Raw genomic sequence first — 19,692 nt, 5'->3', positions numbered from 1 at the left:
TCCCCCTACCCCTACTCTCTTGGAATGAAAGCTTGCCTGGCGCTGCTTGACCTCCCTTGCTTTGACTTCAGCCTCCCAATCCCAACAACCCCTATAAAAGGAAACAGGAAGTAGCTGCTGGCAGAGTGGTCAGTGTTTCAGGTTCTTTGGCACCGTCTTCACCCCTGAACTGACCTGTTTTGTTTCCTTGAATCTCCTCTTTTGCCCTCCTCTGCCCCTTTAGATAGCTGCTTTCCCAAGCCTGTAAAATCTGCCTTGAATCCTGTTTCATAGAATCATAGAATAGTAGGGTTGGAAGGGGCCTACAAGGCCATCGAGTCCAACCCCCGGCTCAGTGCAGGAATCCAAGTCAGAGCATCCCTGACAGGTGGCTGTCCACTCCAGCCTCGTCTTGAACGCCTCCAGTGTGGGAGAGCCCACCACCTCCCTCGGGAATTGGTTCCATTGTCGTATTGCTCTGACAGTCAGGAAGTTTTTCCTGATGTTCAGCCGGAATCTGGCTTCCTGTAACTTGAGCCCATTATTCCGTGTCCTGCACTGTGGGATGATCGAGAAGAGATCCTGGCCTTCCTCTCTGTGACAACCTTTCAAGTACTTGAAGAGTGCTATCATATCTCCCCTCAGTCTTCTCTTCTCAAGGCTAAACATGAGCCTTTCTTTCAGTCTCTCCTCATGGGGCTTTGTTTCCAGTCCCCTGATCAGCTTTGTTGCCCTCCTCTGAACCCTCTCCAGTTTGTCTGCATCCTTCTTAAAGTGTGGTGCCCAGAACTGGACACAGTACTCCAGATGAGGCCTAACCAGTGCTGAGTAGAGGGGAACTAGTACTTCCTGGGATTTGGAAGCGATGCTTCTATGAATGCAGCCCAAAAGAGCATTGGCCTTTTTTGCAGCCACATCACGTTGTTGGCTCATATTCAGCTTGTGATCAACAACAATTCCAAGATCCTTCTCGCTCGTAGTGTTGTTGAACCACGTATCCCCCATCTGGTAACTGTGCATTTGGTTTCTTTTTCCTAGTTCCAGAACTTGGTATTTATCCCTATTAAATGTCATTCTGTTGTTTTCTGCCCAGCGCTCCAGTCTATCCAGATCACTTTGAATTTTGTTTCTGTCTTCCAAAGTATTGGCTATCCCACCCAATTTTGTGTCATCTGCAAATTTGATCAGCATTCCCTGCACCTCCTCCTCCAAGTCATTAATACAAATGTTGAAGAGCGCTGGGCCCAGGACTGAGCCCTGTGGTACCCCACTCGTTACCTCTCCCCAGTTTGAGAAGGTCCCATTGATAAGCACTCTTTGAGTCCGATTCTGTAGCCAACTGTGGATCCACCGGATGGTTGTTTCATCTAGCCCACTTTGAGCTAGTTTGCTCATCAGGATATCATGGGGCACTTTGTCGAAAGCTTTGCTGAAGTCGAGGTATATGATGTCTACAGCATTCCCACGGTCCACAAGGGAGGTTACTTGATCAAAAAATGAGATCAGATTTGTCTGGCAGGACTTGTTTTTGACAAATCCATGTTGGCTTCGAGTAATCACGGCATTGTTTTCAAGGTGCTTCCAGATGGATTGCTTTATCATCTGCTCCAGAATTTTCCCAGGGATTGATGTCAGACTGACTGGTCTGTAGTTCCCAGGTTCCTCCTTTTTACCCTTTTTGAAGATAGGGACAACGTTAGCCCTCCTCCAGTCATCTGGCACTTCCCCCGTCCTCCATGATTTCTCAAAGAGAATAGACAGCGGTTCTGAGAGTTCTTCTGTCAGTTCCTTTATTATTCTAGGATGCAGTTCTTCTGGCCCTGGAGATTTGAACTCATTCCAAGTAATTAGGTGTTCCTTGACCATATGCCTATCGATCTCAAGCTGCAATCCTGCCCCTTCAGCCTGTACCTCGCCTTTGTCAGGGGGGTCATAGACCCTCTTTTGGGAGAAGACTGAGCCAAAGTAGGAATTCAGCACCTCTGCCATTTCTTTGTCATCTATTATCGTTTTGCCATCCTTATTTAATAGATGAACAACCATTTATTTCCTCTGCCTTTTACTATGCACGTAGCTGAAGAAAGCCTTTTTGTTGCTTTTAGCATCCCTCGCTAACCTCAGCTCGTTCTCAGCTTTAGCCTTCCTGACGCCATCCCTGCAATTTTGTGCTACCTGCCTGTACTCTTCCTTTGTTACTTGGCCTTCCTTCCACTTCCTATATGTGTCTTTTTTTGTTTTCAGGTCATCCCTAAGCTTTTTGTGAAGCCACAATGGCTTCTTCTGTTGTCTTCCACCTTTTCTTCTTGTTGGAATTGTTTGTGATTGTGCCTTGAGAATTTCCTTTTTTAAAAGCTCCCACCCATCTTGGACTCCTTTTCTCGTTAGAGTCGCTTGCCATGGTACCTTCCTGATCATTGTTCTGAGTTTATTAAAATCAGCTTTCCTAAATTCCAAGGTACGCATTTGACTACACTCAGCTTTTGCTTCCCTTAGAACCAAGAACTCAAGTACAACATGGTTGCTTTCCCCCAGAGTTCCTGTAACTGCTACTTTATCCACTAAGTCATCTCTGTTGGTTAGGATCAAGTCAAGGATAGCCGATCCTCTAGTTCCTTCCTCTACTTTCTGTAGGAGGAAGTTATCCACCACGCAAGTCAGGAATTTCCTGGAGGGGCCATGTTTTGCAGAATTTGTCTCCCTACAAATATCGGGGAAATTGAAGTCCCCCATTACTACTACATCATGCTTCCTTAAAACATTGGCTATTTGCTTTTTCAAAAGTTTCATCCTCATCTACTCCTTGACTGGGTGGCTGGCCAACCACCAGGTTCCTTTTATTCTTTGCTCCATTTATTTTGATCCAGATGCTCTCGATGGGGCTACCAAGCTCCTCCTCCTGTATTTCTGTGCAGAGATATGTATTTTTCACAGATAGTGCAACACCACCTCCCTTTCTGTTCCTCCTATTCTTTTTAAACAAGTTATATAATTCAATTGCTGTATTCCAGTCATGAGAGTCATCCCACCAAGTCTCAGTTATACCTATCAAGTCATAATTTCCCTCCTGTATTAAGAGTTCAAGTTCATTCTGTTTGTCTCCCATACTCTGGGCATTAGTATATAGCCATCGAAGACCATGTGCTTCATAGTCTGGCTTTCTTCCTACATGCGTCTGAATGTGTCTACATGTGTTTACTCTTGTCTGCCTCTTCCCCTGCAGTTCTGAGCCGATTTCCCTGTTGTAAACCTGCCTAAGCGTATTCCCTTTCCTCTCACCCAACTACGCCACCCACATTCTGGCTTGCCCCCTGTCCTTTCCATGCAATCCTGCACTGAATCAGAGCACCAAGCACCCACAAACCACATGCCTAGGGGCAGATCCTTGTACTGATCACTGCTAGTCCAGGAAGACTAGAAGAACTGATTCAGGCAACTCCTACAGAACTCCTAGTTAGACTCCCTCAATTCCCTAGTAAATTATGTCTTCTTCCATCCTGCAGTCTGGAGGTTCCCCCTCACTGATTATATAATCAATCAGCAGTAGGGAATCTCTGGCTTCTAGACTGAATTCATCCTGCCAGGCCTCCCCATCTGACTGAAATCCTCCCCACTGGGAGATAGATAGACAGACAGACAGACAGATGATTTTGCATTTATCATGATCATCATCTTTTAATTTATATGCCACTGTTCCATAAAAAGTGCCCAGAGCAGCTAACAAAACAGCAATAAGAAAACAAAAAAGCACAGCAATACACCATTGCAATAATACATCATTATAATAATAAACTCATTTCACTAATACTAATACTATAACATTTCAAATTAATTACGAAATAGACAAAACCAAACATTACAACATAATATCATTTATTATTTATCAGTAATGTGCAAACCAGAGCCAACTAAACTAAACCTTTCCTATGCATTAAGGCTTTAATAAGCACTATAAATTGCACGCAAACTACCCCAGGAATGCAAAGTTCAGAAAATAGCAGCCAGATTTCTTACAGCCTGCAGCAGCTGATCTCTCCCATGCTCCAATCTCTCATGCTGGTGCAGTTCTCAAGGCTCCAACAGAGAGAAGGGTGGTGGTGTTTAGTCTCTTCCCCCCATTTATATATGTGAACTTGCATTTGGGGGAAGAAATTTCACTCTTAGCCGGGTTGGGCAGCCCGTGGGATAAGGAAAAAGTAAGAACGGATCAAAGGTTGAAGGGCATTCAGTATGGGATGTCTTTGTTCGTCACACCACTGCTTTAAAAGTGATCTTATGGCCAAGGTTTGACAGCTCCCGTGTCAAACCTTGTTTCCCGTGTTTCTGCAATCCTAGGCAGGCAACAAAACCAGGATATTTATATATCCTATATAACCAGGATATATATAGAGAGCTGCAGGGATGCATTCAGCTTGACAGGTCCTAAGTTGCGCAGGTCTGCTCTGCAGATTCTGGAAAATTAAAGCACACATGTGACCTCCAGCAAATGGTGTTACCAGGAGCCTAATGTGTGGCAATGTTTCTAATGTAGAAATGCTTTACTTTCCTCTTAACTGCTCTATGAAGTAGGTCACGGATGTTCCCCCTAAGGCTGAGAGAATGGATGACTTGCTTAAGGGAGAGGGAAAGGGAGGTGAGAGGGCCTGGAGCAGGGGATAGCCCGAGGAGCCAAAGGGCATAAATTGCATGGTAGGTAGAGAAGAGGCAAATGGAGGAAGCTTTCTCTAATGGGATGCAGTCATTCCCACACTAGTATGGCATGGGAGGACTAATAGGCTGGGAGGAATACATGAATAAAAGGAGGGTTCAGACTGTGTCTCTGAATGATTCAGTAGTGTTGCCTTCTTCCAACCAACCACTGGGGATGGTTAATTTTGTCACGTCTCTGCATGAGATATGATTGGATCATTCAATCGCTCCTAACTCAGAGGCGGCAGAATTGCCTTCCCTCTAAGGGGGCTACTTGTTATATCTCTGAAAGAGTCTCTGCTCTGGGCTTTCATCCTTCCAATCAGGGTGTATGCCCAGATTCCATGACTAAGACAGAAACACGAGGGTGGGTCTGTTTGAATGGGCAGATCATTTTTACTGCTATACACATGAAAAGTATACTTTTTAGCCATAAGAGCACAGTGTTCTTCCAGTTTTAATGCAGAAGTATAACAGTATGATCCAACGCATGTTTACTCGGAAGTAAGTCCTGCTGTGTTCAATGGGGCTTGCTCACAGGTAAGTCTGCCTAGGACTGCAGCTTCAATTGCCTAGCTGTGGGGAGCTGTTAGACTGATATAAAAACCAGAAAGGCTGAGAACACCAATAATATCATTCTAAAGACGGGGCAGGGAAGCTGTAGCACTCCAGATATTGTCCATCTACAAATCCCATCATCCCTGATCATTGGCTGTGGTGGCTGAGGCTGACGGAAGTTGGAGCCCAAAAACATCTGGAGGGCCATAGCTAGCCCACTCCTGCGGTAAAGCAATCACATAAACCAAGGATGGGGAACTTTTTTCAGCCCAAGGACCACATTACAACATGGAAAGGTCTTGAGGGCCACATTCCATCTGTGGGCAAGGCCAAATGAGATCACTGCCATCTTAAGTCTACTCAGAAGTAAGCAGGACAAGGCTTCTGTATGCCTGCTCAGAAGTAAGCAGGATGAGGTTTCTGGATGTTTTCTCAGAAGTAAGTAGATCTCCTGCCTGCAAAATGCACAGCTCAAATTCTTTGCAACAGCTCATTTTTTTGCTGGTTATCTAAAGGTTAATTGCCTTTAAATAACCTCTTATCTCTGAACACTAATCAGAGGTAAGAGAAAAAGATGTTTGAGGACCAGACAGGGATTCCCGGGGGCTGGAGGTTCTACATCCCTGACCTAAATGTCTACAATTCAATGACTGCTCTCAATCCCCCTCCCCCACAAAAATGACCATGATTCAACAGCTATTTATTCTGTGTAGCTATAAAGCCAAACTTGGCCTTAAAATCTTCCTGCAATTTATAAACTGTCCAGGTAAAATATGCCTCTTTTTTGAATGAAGGTGCACCTTAACATCTCTCATCAGAAAGGCTATTGTAGAGAGTGATATACAAAAATAGGTCTTACCTCTGCATCTCTGAGAACTATCGGCATAGTAGCCTTCTGGACATTCTGACATGCAGTACCCACCATGCAGAACTCTGTCTGAAGCACAGGTTGAACATCTGGGCCGGTCTGGGTAGCATGTTTCACAAGTCTCATAGCAGGCTAACAGAAAGAGAAACCCAGTAATAGTGAGTTGCATTTGTCAAAGGGAAGGGGGACAGAAGCAATGAATTTATTGAAGTATAAGGGCTACAGATTAAACCCCCACATCTGTGTTTTCAAAAGGGTGACTCACCAAGTTGGTGACCTGCCAAGCACATCCTCCAAGCTGGTGACCCACCAACCTGAGCTCGTCCACCAAGCTAGTGACCTACCAAGCTGAGCACATCCAAGCAACCGGGCAGCTCAATAAACCTTAGGGTTTTGCTGCCTGCCTAGAATCATGAAAATCAGTGGTCCACAAGTTGCACAGGCCTGTGCTGAGGACTATTGTATTAACTCTGGAGAGTGAAAATTTTAAAGGGCTGACGTAGGCATTTGGCAGACCTAAGCCTGCTAAACAGCTGCAAAGAGGCAGGAGGAGGTTGCTATATGTGTAGTGGAGAAATTGCAAGAAGTGCTTAAGCCTTCCCCACCTGCTGCATTTTGCTTTCCCCTGGTAATCCCCTCCCACTCAGCTGCTTTACGTCCAGCCAGAGTTTCGGGCATGTTGGCTGTGTAATAGGGAAAAGTAGCTGGGGCAAGTGGATGGGGCTGGAAGGGTTAAGTACAGGGATGAATGAATCAGTCAATTTTAGTTTCTCTCAGTTCCTCATTTTTCCACTCTTAAATTTGGTCCATCTCAAACTTTGGAGAAATTCTCAATCTTAACTTTGGTTCATCCTGAATGTTGAGGTTAAGGATGTGTGAATCCACAAAATTCAAGGTCACTGAAGTTCTCCGAATTCCATCTCGAAACTCATTCTGACTAAAGCCTGTATCAGATTGTGAGTTTTGTTTTGTTTTTATTTCTGCATGAGAATATATGCATATTACCATGTGTATTTTTCCAAATGCATCAATGGTGCGTATCTTTGAAATGTACACATTCTTCTCCCATTGATTAAAGTGTGTTTGTAAGCATTCCTCAAAAGTATGCATTGGTTTCATGTGCATTTTTCAAATGTATGCATGCTGTCGAATGCATTCTTTTTGTCCACAAATCACAGAAATGTGAGGATTTTGACCACAGATTGAATTTGAGTCCGGAAGGAGCAATTTGGGTAAATCCTGATAAAAACAAACTGAAATGAATTTTTCATACATCCCTAATTGAGTTGGGGTTTTTTTTAAGTTTGCATGAAAATTCATAAGTATTGTACACATTTCTTGTTAATACATGCATTTTTGTATGCATTTTTGCCTAATATACACATTTTTTGCAAGTAATTTTCCTAATATAATGCATCTTTTACATTATTTTCCCTAATATACACATTTTTGTATGGATTTTTTGATTGGAGAACTCCATTGCAAAATTCAGAGAAGTGCAAATTTCAAAGGATAACTGAGTTTTGGTTCACATATTGGTTCAAACGTATGGAATTTCCCTCCCATCCCTAGTTAAACATTATCACCCTCCTATTGCTTCTTCATTTCAAATTGTGCCCTCTCCCTGCCTGTTGTAGCTACCTGGCTGACTTGAACTATGGAAAACAGGTTTCTTTTATACCATAATTTCACACACAGCTGTATATGCAAAGGTTGCCTCCCTGCAGACATTCATGGTATAGGGACAGACACCAGGACGTGGAGCTAAGTAGCACACATGATGTCAGAGGGTGGGCCTAGCCAGTGCAGTCCCTCTCCCTCCTCATGCGTTCACCCAACATGGGAACTTCTTTATAGGGTTCTAGTGTGATTACGTTTTATGCTATTGATACCCAGCTCACTGACTAAGCATCCATGAGCTAACCCAGTGTCTAGAAGCCAGGGTTGCATGCATAAGGCTAAACAAGCCCAGACTGAAACTAGATAAGACAGAAGAAATGCTGGTAGGTAATCCAGGCACAAGGTCCTGGAAGGGGTTATCCTTCCTGTGATAGATGGGAGTGGGATAGCCTCCCTGTCTGGTCAGGTTATGAACCTAGGGGTGCTCTCCTGGACCCCTTTTCGTACCTGGATAGACAAGGGTTGGTAGCTTGGATCATCTTTAGCAACGTCATCCATTACATTAGGCCACAGTCCTTTCTGATGAAGAAGGATCTTGCCAGGTCCAGAATGAGAACTCAGCATCCTTGGGCAGCCACTGAGGGCCCATGGATGTTGATGCTTGTTCTGGATTTGGACCCACCACCAGTCACTGCACCCACAGATGTTTTAGTGCATCTATCGTTCACTATTAGCCACCTGCCATTTTAAATTGTGTACCATGCCTCAGAATGAAGCTACATCAGGGCACTGTGGGGCGGGGGGCGGGATTTAAAAAGTGGAGCAGGCATGGGGGGAGGGAGGTTCCACTTGAACCTGTGGCTAGTCCTCCAGGATGGACTGCACGAGGCTGCCCTTGGAACTGGCTCAGAACATTCAATTAGTGCCAATGAATGCTTCTACTGGCCTCATCTTAGACCCTGGGAAGGGAAGCACATTCCAGCCTTTTTCACAGCAATGTCAGCGGCCACCAGTTCACTTCTGGGCCCTGTTCAAGGTGCTGCTTATCTTCAAAGCCCTTCAGAATCTGAGACCCACACACATTTCCCCATCTGTCCCTGGCTACTGTTTACAATCTGTGGGATGGGCCCTTCTCTGTGTGCATCATGTGAGGCAAAGACGTCTATGGCAAGGAGCAGGATCCTTCACTGCAGCTGCTCCAAGGCTGGGAAACGACCTCCCTGAAGAAGTCTGCGGGCTGGGGGACGCTGGCAGTTGCAGTCCAACACAGATGGAGGGGACCTGGTTGGGGAAGGCTGTTCTACTGCAATTGCAAATACACAGGGCAGCTTACAATATGAGATTTCGTACTGCGGCTGCAGTGGATTGAGACTTTGGATTGTTGCCACAAAACATTGTTCTTAAATTGTTGGTATTTAATTGATTTTATTTTTATATTTAGTCATAATTATTTTAATTATAAAAGGAGATGGGAATGTTACATGCATCAGCATGTAATGTCTGGTTTGCCCCTTGTATTATTAGGTAAGGCGGGGTCTACCTACCCACAGTTGAGTAAACAGATGAGCTCCTTTTGGGCGTTGATTAGGGTACAATGAACACACACATGTGTGGGGAGAGCACTGTGGTGATGGACTCCTCCTACAAACTACGTACATTCATAAGAATATTTGTAGAGAGACCCCCCTCATTTACGGATGGGAGAGACCCACCTTCAGCACCCAGCACCTTTGAGCAGCTTCTAGGACCACAGAGGCCTGGCTGGACCCACTGCAGGGCTGGCATCATGGATAAGCATGGTTGGGTAACTGCTGAGGGCCCACACCTCAGCAAGAACCCACTGAAGTTGCTCCTCCTCTTCACCATTGCAACCTGCTTGTTCACTTGCCTCTCACTCTGGCCCAAACGACGATGGTGGTGAGGAGGAGCAGGAGATGCCACAGCCAACTGGCTCACTGGCTCTCTGCCTGTCAAGCGAGGAAGTGGGAGCAATGATGAGGAAGAGGAGGAGGAGGGGCAATAGCAGCTGGTGACAATGATGGTGAGGAGGTAGACTCACTGAGGGAGGGAGCCCATTGACGGTGTCTTGCCCAAGGGCCTTTGAAAACCTGGAGCTGGCACTGTCCTAGACTCATTGTACTAGGTGGCTATGAACTGCCATTTTACATTTCCCACAATGCCCCAGAATGACAGCACACCAAGCACTCTGGGGCATTCTAGGAAATTTTCAATGGCAGCTTATAGCTGGCTGCCACTGCTATCAGGTAAATCTGCAGCTGGTGGAGTGGGCTACCAATGTAGGCAAGGGGCTTCTCAAAACTGAACCCGTGTCTGCATGGGGGCTCCCTACAGATCTTCTAAGGCAGCAGCGTCAAACCTCTTTCAGCCAGCAGGCCAAATTCAATTTTAGAGAAGCTCTCGGAAGCCGCATTCCAAACACAGGCAGGGCCAAAGCCAAATGGGACAAGTCCAACATACCCAGAATAACAGCACATTTTGGCTTGAAGCTCTTCCTCCCTGTAACTAAGCCTTAGGAGAGGCATTTCACCCTCTTACCATGGGGGAAAAATACGCAAAAGCTGGGAAACCACCAAATGATTGGCAGCCAGCGAAGAGAGAGCCCCGGAGGGCTGGATTTGGTCCACAGGCCTGAGGTTTAACACCCCTGTTCAAGGAATGTGTGTTAGAAGAGGGCTGTAACTCATTCCCTCCCCCAAAGTGCATTGAACACCTGAAAAAGAGCAATGGTGCCAAAATCTGACGAGCAATGTTTGTGCACTCTGTCAAAGGTTCTCTGAGCACCTTATTTTCACCCCTCTCTCTATTTTTTGCTCTCCTGCCACATTTCCCTTCTACTATTTGGGGGTGTGGGTGTTAGTCACCGTGCCACTAAAGGATTTCCACATCTAGAGTTTACCTGTTCACAAGGTCTGTCTTTTCCAGAAATAAGTGGATTTGTGAAGCCTGAAAATAATTTCATTTATACTTTTATTGCTGCTCTGGAAGTGGGAGAACCTGCAATCTTTCAGCATCTGGTGGTTGTTCTAAACAAAGTAGTCTTTAAAAAGGAGCAGCATTTCATACCAAAGATTTATGCCAGCGGGCGTGTCAGTCCTCAGCCAATAAAACAACCTTTATTTATACCCAGATCGTATTATATTTACTGTCTGTCTAAACAAGGATTTCCCAATGAGGGGTGTCTACTAAGTCTGCCCCTAACACCTGGGGCAGAGGGGGCGGGGAAACTGAGGGATTGCTGCAATGGATATAGGGATGCTGGAAAAAAACTGTTCAATAAAAGCAGTGACTTTGCCACATGTGTTTTGTCTCTGTTGCTAGGGAGTGGTAGATAGCGATCCGTTTCCAGAGTCACTGAGATCATGTATACTGGGGGGAATCTGCCTTTTCATAAAAATAAACAGTTCAGGCAGTTGGAATGCTACAAAATAGTAGAAAACTAAGATACTCTGCGGAGCTCAAAACAAAAGCAAGTTCTCACATTGCCATCTTGAAAATGTCTACCTTCTTATAGTTAGTTGCCTGTGCTTCATCTTGAGTGTATACAGGATATGGCAACCGTTCTGCTGATGTAGTAGTAGCCAAGCCCCATGGCGTAACTGGTGTATAGCAGGTTTCCCCAACCTGGTGCCCTCCAGATAGGGTGGACTACAACTCCCAGCATCCCCCAACTAGCCATGGCTGGCTGGGGGATGCTGGAGGTTGTAGTCCAACCCATCTGGAGGGCACCAGGTTGGGGAAGTCTGGTGTCTAGGATTGCTCTGTCAATTGTGCGAACCAAGAGTGGAGAACCTACAGCCCATCGGCCAAATGCAGACCTCCAGGCCTTTCAATCCGAGTCTCTGGACCCTCTCCAGGTCACTCCACCTGACCAGCTCTGCTCTGGGTTTATTGATATTCTTTTCTCATTCCTGCTCTGTCCCCCACCTACAAAGTCTGATGGGGGGCACCTTGCACAAGGTGGGGAAGGAGAATGCCTGGATGCAGATGCCTTTTTTTGTTCCTGTTGCATACTGAACAAAGGTCACAGTCACACCCATAACTCTGCCCACTTTTGCCTCTGGCCCTGCCCACCGCTGGAATGTGGATCCGACAGGTTTTGATCAGGAAAAAGCTTCCCCATTCCTGGTGTTAACCATGTCCCAAGCACTTTAGAACCAGTTTATTAATGATGATGGGTCAATTTTTACCCAGTTACAACTAATATTTAAATTGGACTGTGTTCTTCTCCGAATATTGTTAAAGACACGGGGACAGTGCTTAAATTTTAAACAGAGGTACTAAGGCTCAGACCTGTACGGCAACCCTTCTCTTTTATTCTAACCATGTGGGAATCAGTCACTCAATGGAGAGGGGAAAAACTCTTTGCATATGCCCAGAGGTACATTTAACTGTTTTTATGTATTTTATTGTTGTAAGCCACCTTGGGAGGGCTTCTGCCCTGAAAGGCGGCCAAGAAATATTTTAAATAAATAAATAAAAATTACTATATTGCTTCTTTATAAATGGTGTCATGGCCAGAGATAGGAAGGAGTGGTGCTAAATGGGGGTGACCAGGCTAACAGTACCTGCAAGAGATGTGTTTTCTCCCCTAACTACAACACCAGGCGTTTCTGTCCTCCACCCAGAACAGAGGGAAGTGGCTCATATGAAAATCCTAAAAGAAGGGGGAAAGGCTTGCAGAAATAATTTGGGGGACTCCAGCTAAAAAGTGACATGAAACGTAGTACCAGTTCCACTTGCAGAATTCTGTGTAGAAGAAACAAGGGGATCCCTTTGAAGGCTGAAAGCATTTACCTTTGCAAACACCATCCTTGATGTAGAACCCCTGGCCACAGCTAGCAACGCAGAGACTTCCCAACAGCACATGTGACGGGTCTTTGCAGGCAGAGCAGTTGTTTGCAGCTGGGCCCCAGCACGCAGCACAGGATTCATGGCACGCTAAAGTCAAGAAAGAACGTTTGCAAGTCAACCGAGAGCTGAGTTACCTGATCTAGTCATTGGGCATCAATCCACCTTTACAGGGTTGCCAACTTTTCAACTGGCCGTTGTGGAGATGATTTTAAACAGCAGCTTGATCAACAGCAACTGGCCTATGAAGGCATTGATCTCCAGGCAGTGAACAGCTTCACTGGCTAGTTCCTGCACATCAAGCTACAGAAGAAAAAGTTGGCAACCAATACCCCTTTAAGCGCGTTTGCATGTTACAGCCATAGAATGGACAAAAGCCAAATCACCTATGCCAAATCTCATGTTTCTCCGTCTGTTAGTTTCTGTCAAGCATTAATGCTGAACACCCAGTATTCACCAACCAAGGCAGTGAAACCACCTTGTTGCTTTAACCACCATACCGACTGGCCATGCTGGCTGGGGCTGATGAGAATTGTAGTCCAAAACATCTGGAGGGACCCAAGTTGGGGAAGGCTGTTTCAATGTGTCAGAAAGAAATATGAGAGTTCATGCCTCAGTATGAACCCAAACAGCAATCTATTTGGGCATTCATGTTTTTTTTTCCCTATTAATCTTTTTATTGTGATTTTAACTAAACCAAAACAAACAAAACAAACCATGAAAAAAGCCAAGAAATAACATGCATAGAAATATCATTATTCCGTTAAATACAACATTCTAAAAAACAAACAATCGAACAGGAGGTTATGCGTGAGCTTCAAGAAAAGCAGACCAAATATCCATATATTTATCCATTTGTGAGTGGCGCCTATATACCACCCGTTCAAATGTTGATAGTGTTGTTAGGTCCTCAGTCCATTGCGTTATAGGAGGTGAACATTTATCCTTTTATTATCAGTCTTTTGGCTGTCAAAAGGGCTTGGAAAATCCATTTGCTCTGACCATATGTTAAATTCCAAGAAACCGGTACTTGGACATTCTAATCTCCATCAGAGAAGCAAAGGGGACACGGTTGGCTCTGCCCTGGCTTCACCCACCCCACCTCCTTCCTCTCCCCTCAATCTTTCAAAATAATTGAATTAGAATTATGATAGATCTCACCACAGTGGGCAAGACTGTGGCCAGGCGACCTGTGTGCCTGCTCAGTCTGCTGTCCATGGGCAACTTCAAAGCCTCTGGGCTCTCCCTTTTTATAATCCTAGACCTTTAAAATGGACTTGGAGTGGGCAGCCCTTCAAACAGAGGACTGGCCTCTCTAACGTAGGACACATGGGTACCCTGCAAAGCATATATTTATTTACTCATTTATTTATGGGTCCATGTTCTTTAGAAGGGGCACAGAAAAAAGAGACCACATTGTAAGGAGAAGTGACTGAATAAAGCAGACTGAATCCAGAAAGTGAAAGGCTTGGCAAACTTTACGGAGTCATAAACAGACAGGCTGAACAAAAAGTGAAACAACAGAACTGCTGTACATAGCAGTTTACAGGCAAAGTCCCCTGGCTAAGCAACCAGAAGTATAAAACTGCAAAGCAAGTTATGCCAGGATTCTAAGAGGATGAAACCATTACTACTACAGAACATACTGAACAGGCCAGTCTTTTTATACACAAAAAAGGCTAAAAAAATAAACTTATTTGGCTCCACCTGGCCACTAGGCAATACCCCACCACCAAACTTGTGACCCCTGTTTGCACCCGAGGCTCTCTGATGCATCCAGAGCTATTAATTAGCTCTGCATCCTGAGTGACCCCTATCACTGCACCTACTGTTTTAAAAACGCCAAGAACAAATTAATCATCAGCTTGCACCATTTGGGGATATAATTGCCTGACATCGCACACATATCTGAACCCAGAAGGAGAAGAGAGAGAAATGCAGGTGGAATGGAGGAATCTAGATTTTGAAAAATGATAGCAGAAAATAAAGGATTCCTACACATGGGGAATTATTAGTACTTCTGAACACAGTTGAGAGGCCCACCAGAAATGTCAACTCGAAGCAGTTCCAGGAACAAGTATGTCAATAACACCCTCTCCTCCCTTCTCCCAACTCCCTCATGCAGGTCAGTTGATATTCAGGACTACTAGGTTGGGGAGAAGTCATGCGTGACAATGGCATGATCAAAATCCTATTGACATTTTGCTCCCATGTATAATGAAGGCAAGGGACCTGTTTATAGAATAACTTTGTTATTGAGACGTATCTTCTAAGATGCTATGGGCCATTGACTTTTTCTTTTTAATGGGTATAATACCTACAAAAATGTCAATTGGCTGTCAGCCACTCAGCACTAGGGACCATAAGGTTCTAAATGCAACTTTGAACAGGCAAAGGGTCAATTAGTATTTTCTCTCAGAGAGAGAGAGAGAGAGAGAGAGAGAAGCTCATGCTGAATTTCATAGAATGAAAAGGATATTATGGACATCAGTTCTACTACAAGTCAAGTATAGGAGAGAAAATCAGCAGAACAAGGGAGTTTTATTTATGGCATTCAGAATTGTAGCGGCATGTTAAGTCATGTGCAACCAGCATTTATACAAACAATCTAAAGTTACATTGTTTCTAGGTATTATTACTTCTTCTTTTGCGATTACACCCAGGTTTTGTCCTAAAGATGTTCTGAACTTTTATTATTCCTCAACAAGGCACGTATATGCTTGTTGAGCAGATGAAAGTGAACCCCCAATGGCATTTGCTCCTGACTGGTGCGGGAAAGATACACACAAATATAAAGCCATCTTGTTGGGAAGGGGAATCCTAAATGTATAATTTACAGGACTGGGAATTTACTAGTCTACCTTTAGGCACTTTACAAATAAATAAATAAATTACATAAACAGGGTCAGGCAGGAGCATAGCTTCTATTGTACTTTGACAGGATTCCTTCTCATTTTATGGTCTGAGGGCATAGATTGCTGATGCTTTACTAAAGCTAAGCAGATCTCAGTCCAGTCAGTGTCTGGATGGGAGACCTCTTGGGAGATTCAAGACTTTTTAGTCATGTAAGACTTTTGAGCTTCCCAAAGGAAGACATAAGAGGGATAAAAGGATTTTAAAAAAAGATTAGCAGCTCTTACATTCAGCAGTTCAAACTGGAGTCCTTAGGATAGAACCAAGTTACAAACAGAAATACCAAACGCCCCAATGAAACTGGTGAAAACAGAATTATTAGCACAGATGGTTATCAATCATTCTGCTCATCCAATACCAGAACCTGTCAGGATATCTGTCTATCTAACTGAATATTGTTAAGTTTCTCCCTAATTTTATTTACTGTGTGCTAGTTTGGGTTGTGTTTTTGTCTTTGCTGCTGCTTTTAGCTTGTTGTAAATCCATTTTAATGATTGATTACTGTTTTTATAGTTTGTATATTTTGGAAGCCGCTTCGGAGGGGAAAAGGTAAAGGTAAAGGTGTCCCCAGCCAGTCGTGTCCAACTCTAGGGGGTGGTGCTCATCTCCATTTCTAAGCAGAAGAGCCAGTGCTGTCCGAAGATGCTTCCGTAGTCATGTGGCCGGCATGACTGAACACCGAGGTGCACGGAACGCTGTTACCTTTCCCACTGAAGCGGTACCTATTTATCTACTTGCAATTTCTTGCTTTCGAACTGCTAGGTTGGCAGGAGTCGGAGGGGAAAAGCAGGATGTAGATTTCATTAAATAAATAAACAGAATTGTTTCCTATAACTAGCAGCTGCTCTCGAGGTTCCCAGGCACAGAAAGGACACGAATTTGCACCAAATTTGCATAGGGTAATTTATAGAGCTGTGCGCAAACGGTCTCTCAAAATTCTCCACCTTATGTGTGGGCAAAGAAATTTGGGAGACAACTTCACCAATTTTTCCCAGAGGGAGGAGGAATTCTCAACAGTTTCTCACAGGTGGGGCTCCCCATTGGCAGGGCTTGCAGCACAGCTTCTTTCTTTTTTCAGAAGGGGGTTTGGGGTTTTCATACTGCAACAGCATCAACTGTGTTGACAGACTGGCCCCCATTTTGCATTCACCACAATGCAGGTGGGTGGGGCAGTGTTGTATCTAGCTGAAGGGAAGAGGTAGAGTTAGCGCTGAGCCGAAATCTGTCCTCCTGTTTTCTGGAAGTTTTCTTCCTCCATTGTTCTGCCTCATTCTCAGGGTGTTTTATAATTTGTGTGTGTGTGTGTGTGTGTGGTGTTTTTGAGCTCACCTAATCACTGCTCCCCTTCATGGATCACTGCCTTGTTGTGGCGAAGGGGCTTGCGTAACTCAGTGAAGCCATAACCTATGCCGTGCAGGGCCACCCAAGATGGACAGGTCATGGCAGAGAGTTCTGACAAAATGTGGTCCACTGGAGAAGGAAATGGCAACCCACTCCAGTATTCTTGCCAAGAAAACCCCATGGAACGTATGACAAGGCTAAAAGAGATGACGCCGGAAGATGAGCCCCTCAGGTCGGAAGGTGTCCAATATACTACTGGGGAAGAGCAGAGGGTATTTCCAAGTAGCGCCAGAAAGAGTGAAGCGGCTGGGCCAAAGCCGAAAGGACACTCAGCTGTGGATGTATCTGGTGGTGAAAAGAAAATCCGATGCTGTAAAGAACAATATTGTTTAGGAACCTGGAATGTACGATCAATGAATCAAGGTAAGCTGGAGGTGGACAGCAAGATTGAACATGGACATCTTGGGAATCAGCGAACTAAAATGGACAGGCATGGGCGAATTTAATTCAGGTGACCATCATATCTACTATTGTGGGCAAGAATCCCTTAGAAGAAATGGAGTAGCACTCCTGGTCAACAAAAGGGTGGGGAAAGCAGTACTGGGGTACAACCTTAAAAATGATAGAATGATCTCAGTACGAATCCAAGGCAAACCATTCAACATCACAGTAATTCAAGTCTATGCCCCAACCACTGAGGCCGAAGAAGCGGAGGTTGATCGGTTCTATGAAGACCTACAACACCTTCTAGAACTAACACCAAAAAAAGATGTCCTCTTCATCATAGGGGATTGGAATGCTAAAGTAGGAAGTCAAGAAATCACCGGGATAACAGGCAGGCATGGCCTTGGTGTACAAAATGAAGCAGGACAAAAGCTAATAGAGTTTTGCCAAGAGAACACGCTGATCATAGCAAACACTCCTTTCCAACAGCACAAAAGGCGACTCTACACATGGACATCACCAGATGGTCAATATCAAAATCAGATTGATTATGTCCTTTGCAGCCAAAGATGGAGAAGCTCTATACAGTCAGTAAAAACAAGACCTGGAGCTGACTGTGGCTCAGATCATGAGCTTCTTCTTGCAAAATTTTGGCTTAAATTGAAGAACGTAGGGAAAACCACTAAACCATTCAGGTATGACCTAAATCATATCCCTTATGAATATACAGTGGAGGTGAGGAACAGATTTCAGGGATTAGACCTGAGGAACTATGGATGGAGGTCCGTAACATTGTTCAGGAGGCAGCAACTCAATCCATCCCAAAGAAAAAGAAATGCAAGAAAGCCAAGTGGCTGTCTGATGAGGTTTTACAAGTAGCTGAGGAAAGAAGGGAAGCGAAAAGCAAGGGAGAAAGGGGAAGACATATCCAACTGAATGCAGAGTTCCAGAGAATAGCAAGGAGAGACAAGAAGGCCTTCTTAAATGAACAATGCAAGGAAATCGAGGAAAACAACAGAATGGGAAAGACTAGAGTTCTCTTCAAGAAAATTGGAGATCTCAAGGGAACGTTTTGTGCAAAGACGGGCATGATAAAGGACAAAGAAGGCAGGGACCTAACAGAAGCAGATGAGATTAAGAAGAGGTGGAAAGAATACACAGAAGAACTATACAGGAAAGATCTGAATGTCCCTGATAGCCATGATAGTGTGGTCACTGAACTTGAGCCGGACATCCTCGAGAGTGAAGTCAAGTGGGCCTTAGGAAGCATTAGTAACAACAAAGCTAGTGGAGATGACAGTCTTCCAGCTGAGCTATTTAAAATCCTAAAAGATGATGCTGTTAAAGTGCTGCATTCAATATGCCAACAAATTTGGAACACTCAACAGTGGCTGCAAGACTGGAAAAGGTCAGTTTACATTCCAATTCCAAAGAAGGGCAACGCCAAAGAGTGTTCAAACTACCGCACAATTGCGCTCATTTCACATGCCAGCAAGGTGATGCTCCAAATCCTACAAGCTAGGCTTCAGCAGTATGTGAACCAAGAACTACCAGAAGTACAAGCGGGGTTTCGAAGAGGCAGAGGAACTAGAGATCAAATCGCCAACATTCACTGCATCATGGAGAAAGCAAGAGAATTCCAGAAAAATGTCTATTTCTGCTTCATTGACTACGCTAAAGACTTTGATTGTGTGGATCACAACAAACTGTGGCAAATTCTGAAAGTGATGGGAGTACCAGATCACCTTACCTGTCTCCTGAGAAACCTGTACGAGGGTCAAGAAGCAACAGTAAGAACCAGACATGGAACAACCGAGTGGTTCAAAATTGGGAAAGGAGTACGACAAGGCTGCATATTGTCACCCTGCTTATTTAACTTATATGCAGAGTACATCATGGGAAATGCCAGGTTGGATGAATCAGAGGTCGGAATTAAGATTGCTGGGAGAATTATCAACAACCTCCGATATGCAGACGATACCACCCTAATGGCAGAAAGCGAAGAGGACCTCAAGAGCCTCTTGTTGAGGGTGAAAGAGGAGAGTGCAAAAGCTGGTTTGAAACTCAACATTAAAAAAACTAAGATCATGACATCTGGCCCCATCACTTCCTGGCATATAGAAGGGGAAGAAATGGAAGCAGTGACAGATTTTACTTTCTTGGGCTCCAAGATCACCGCGGACGGTGACTGTAGCCATGAAATTAAAAGACGCTTGCTCCTTGGGAGGAAAGCTATGACAAACCTAGACAGCATAGTAAGAAGCAGAGACATCACCTTGCCTATAAAGGTATGTCTAATCAAAGCTATGGTTTTCCCACTAGTAATGTATGGCTGTGAGAGCTGGACTATAAGGAAGGCTGAGCGCCGAAGAATTGATGCTTTCGAACTGTGGTGCTGGAGAAGACTCTTATGA

At 44.5% G+C, this 19,692-nt stretch overlaps 1 protein-coding gene across 1 annotated transcript in view; it reads right to left on the bottom strand.

Annotated features, from left to right (window-relative positions):
* Nucleotides 1–19,692, bottom strand: part of FRAS1 (Fraser extracellular matrix complex subunit 1) — a 381,912-nt gene that overhangs the window by 176,242 nt on the left and 185,978 nt on the right. Inside the window, exons 14-15 of the mRNA XM_084855428.1 lie at nucleotides 12,527–12,670; nucleotides 6,083–6,223 (exon numbers count right to left, since the gene is read on the bottom strand). Of these exons, the coding sequence (XP_084711554.1) occupies nucleotides 6,083–6,223; nucleotides 12,527–12,670 (285 nt within the window). The remainder of the gene's footprint in view (nucleotides 1–6,082; nucleotides 6,224–12,526; nucleotides 12,671–19,692) is intronic.

Source organism: Heloderma suspectum, chromosome 5 (genome assembly GCF_057233095.1).
Source record: "Heloderma suspectum isolate Gila_16-S chromosome 5, 16-S_ref, whole genome shotgun sequence".
Lineage (NCBI taxonomy): Eukaryota > Metazoa > Chordata > Lepidosauria > Squamata > Helodermatidae > Heloderma > Heloderma suspectum.
This window is presented reverse-complemented; position numbering and strand designations above follow the sequence as displayed.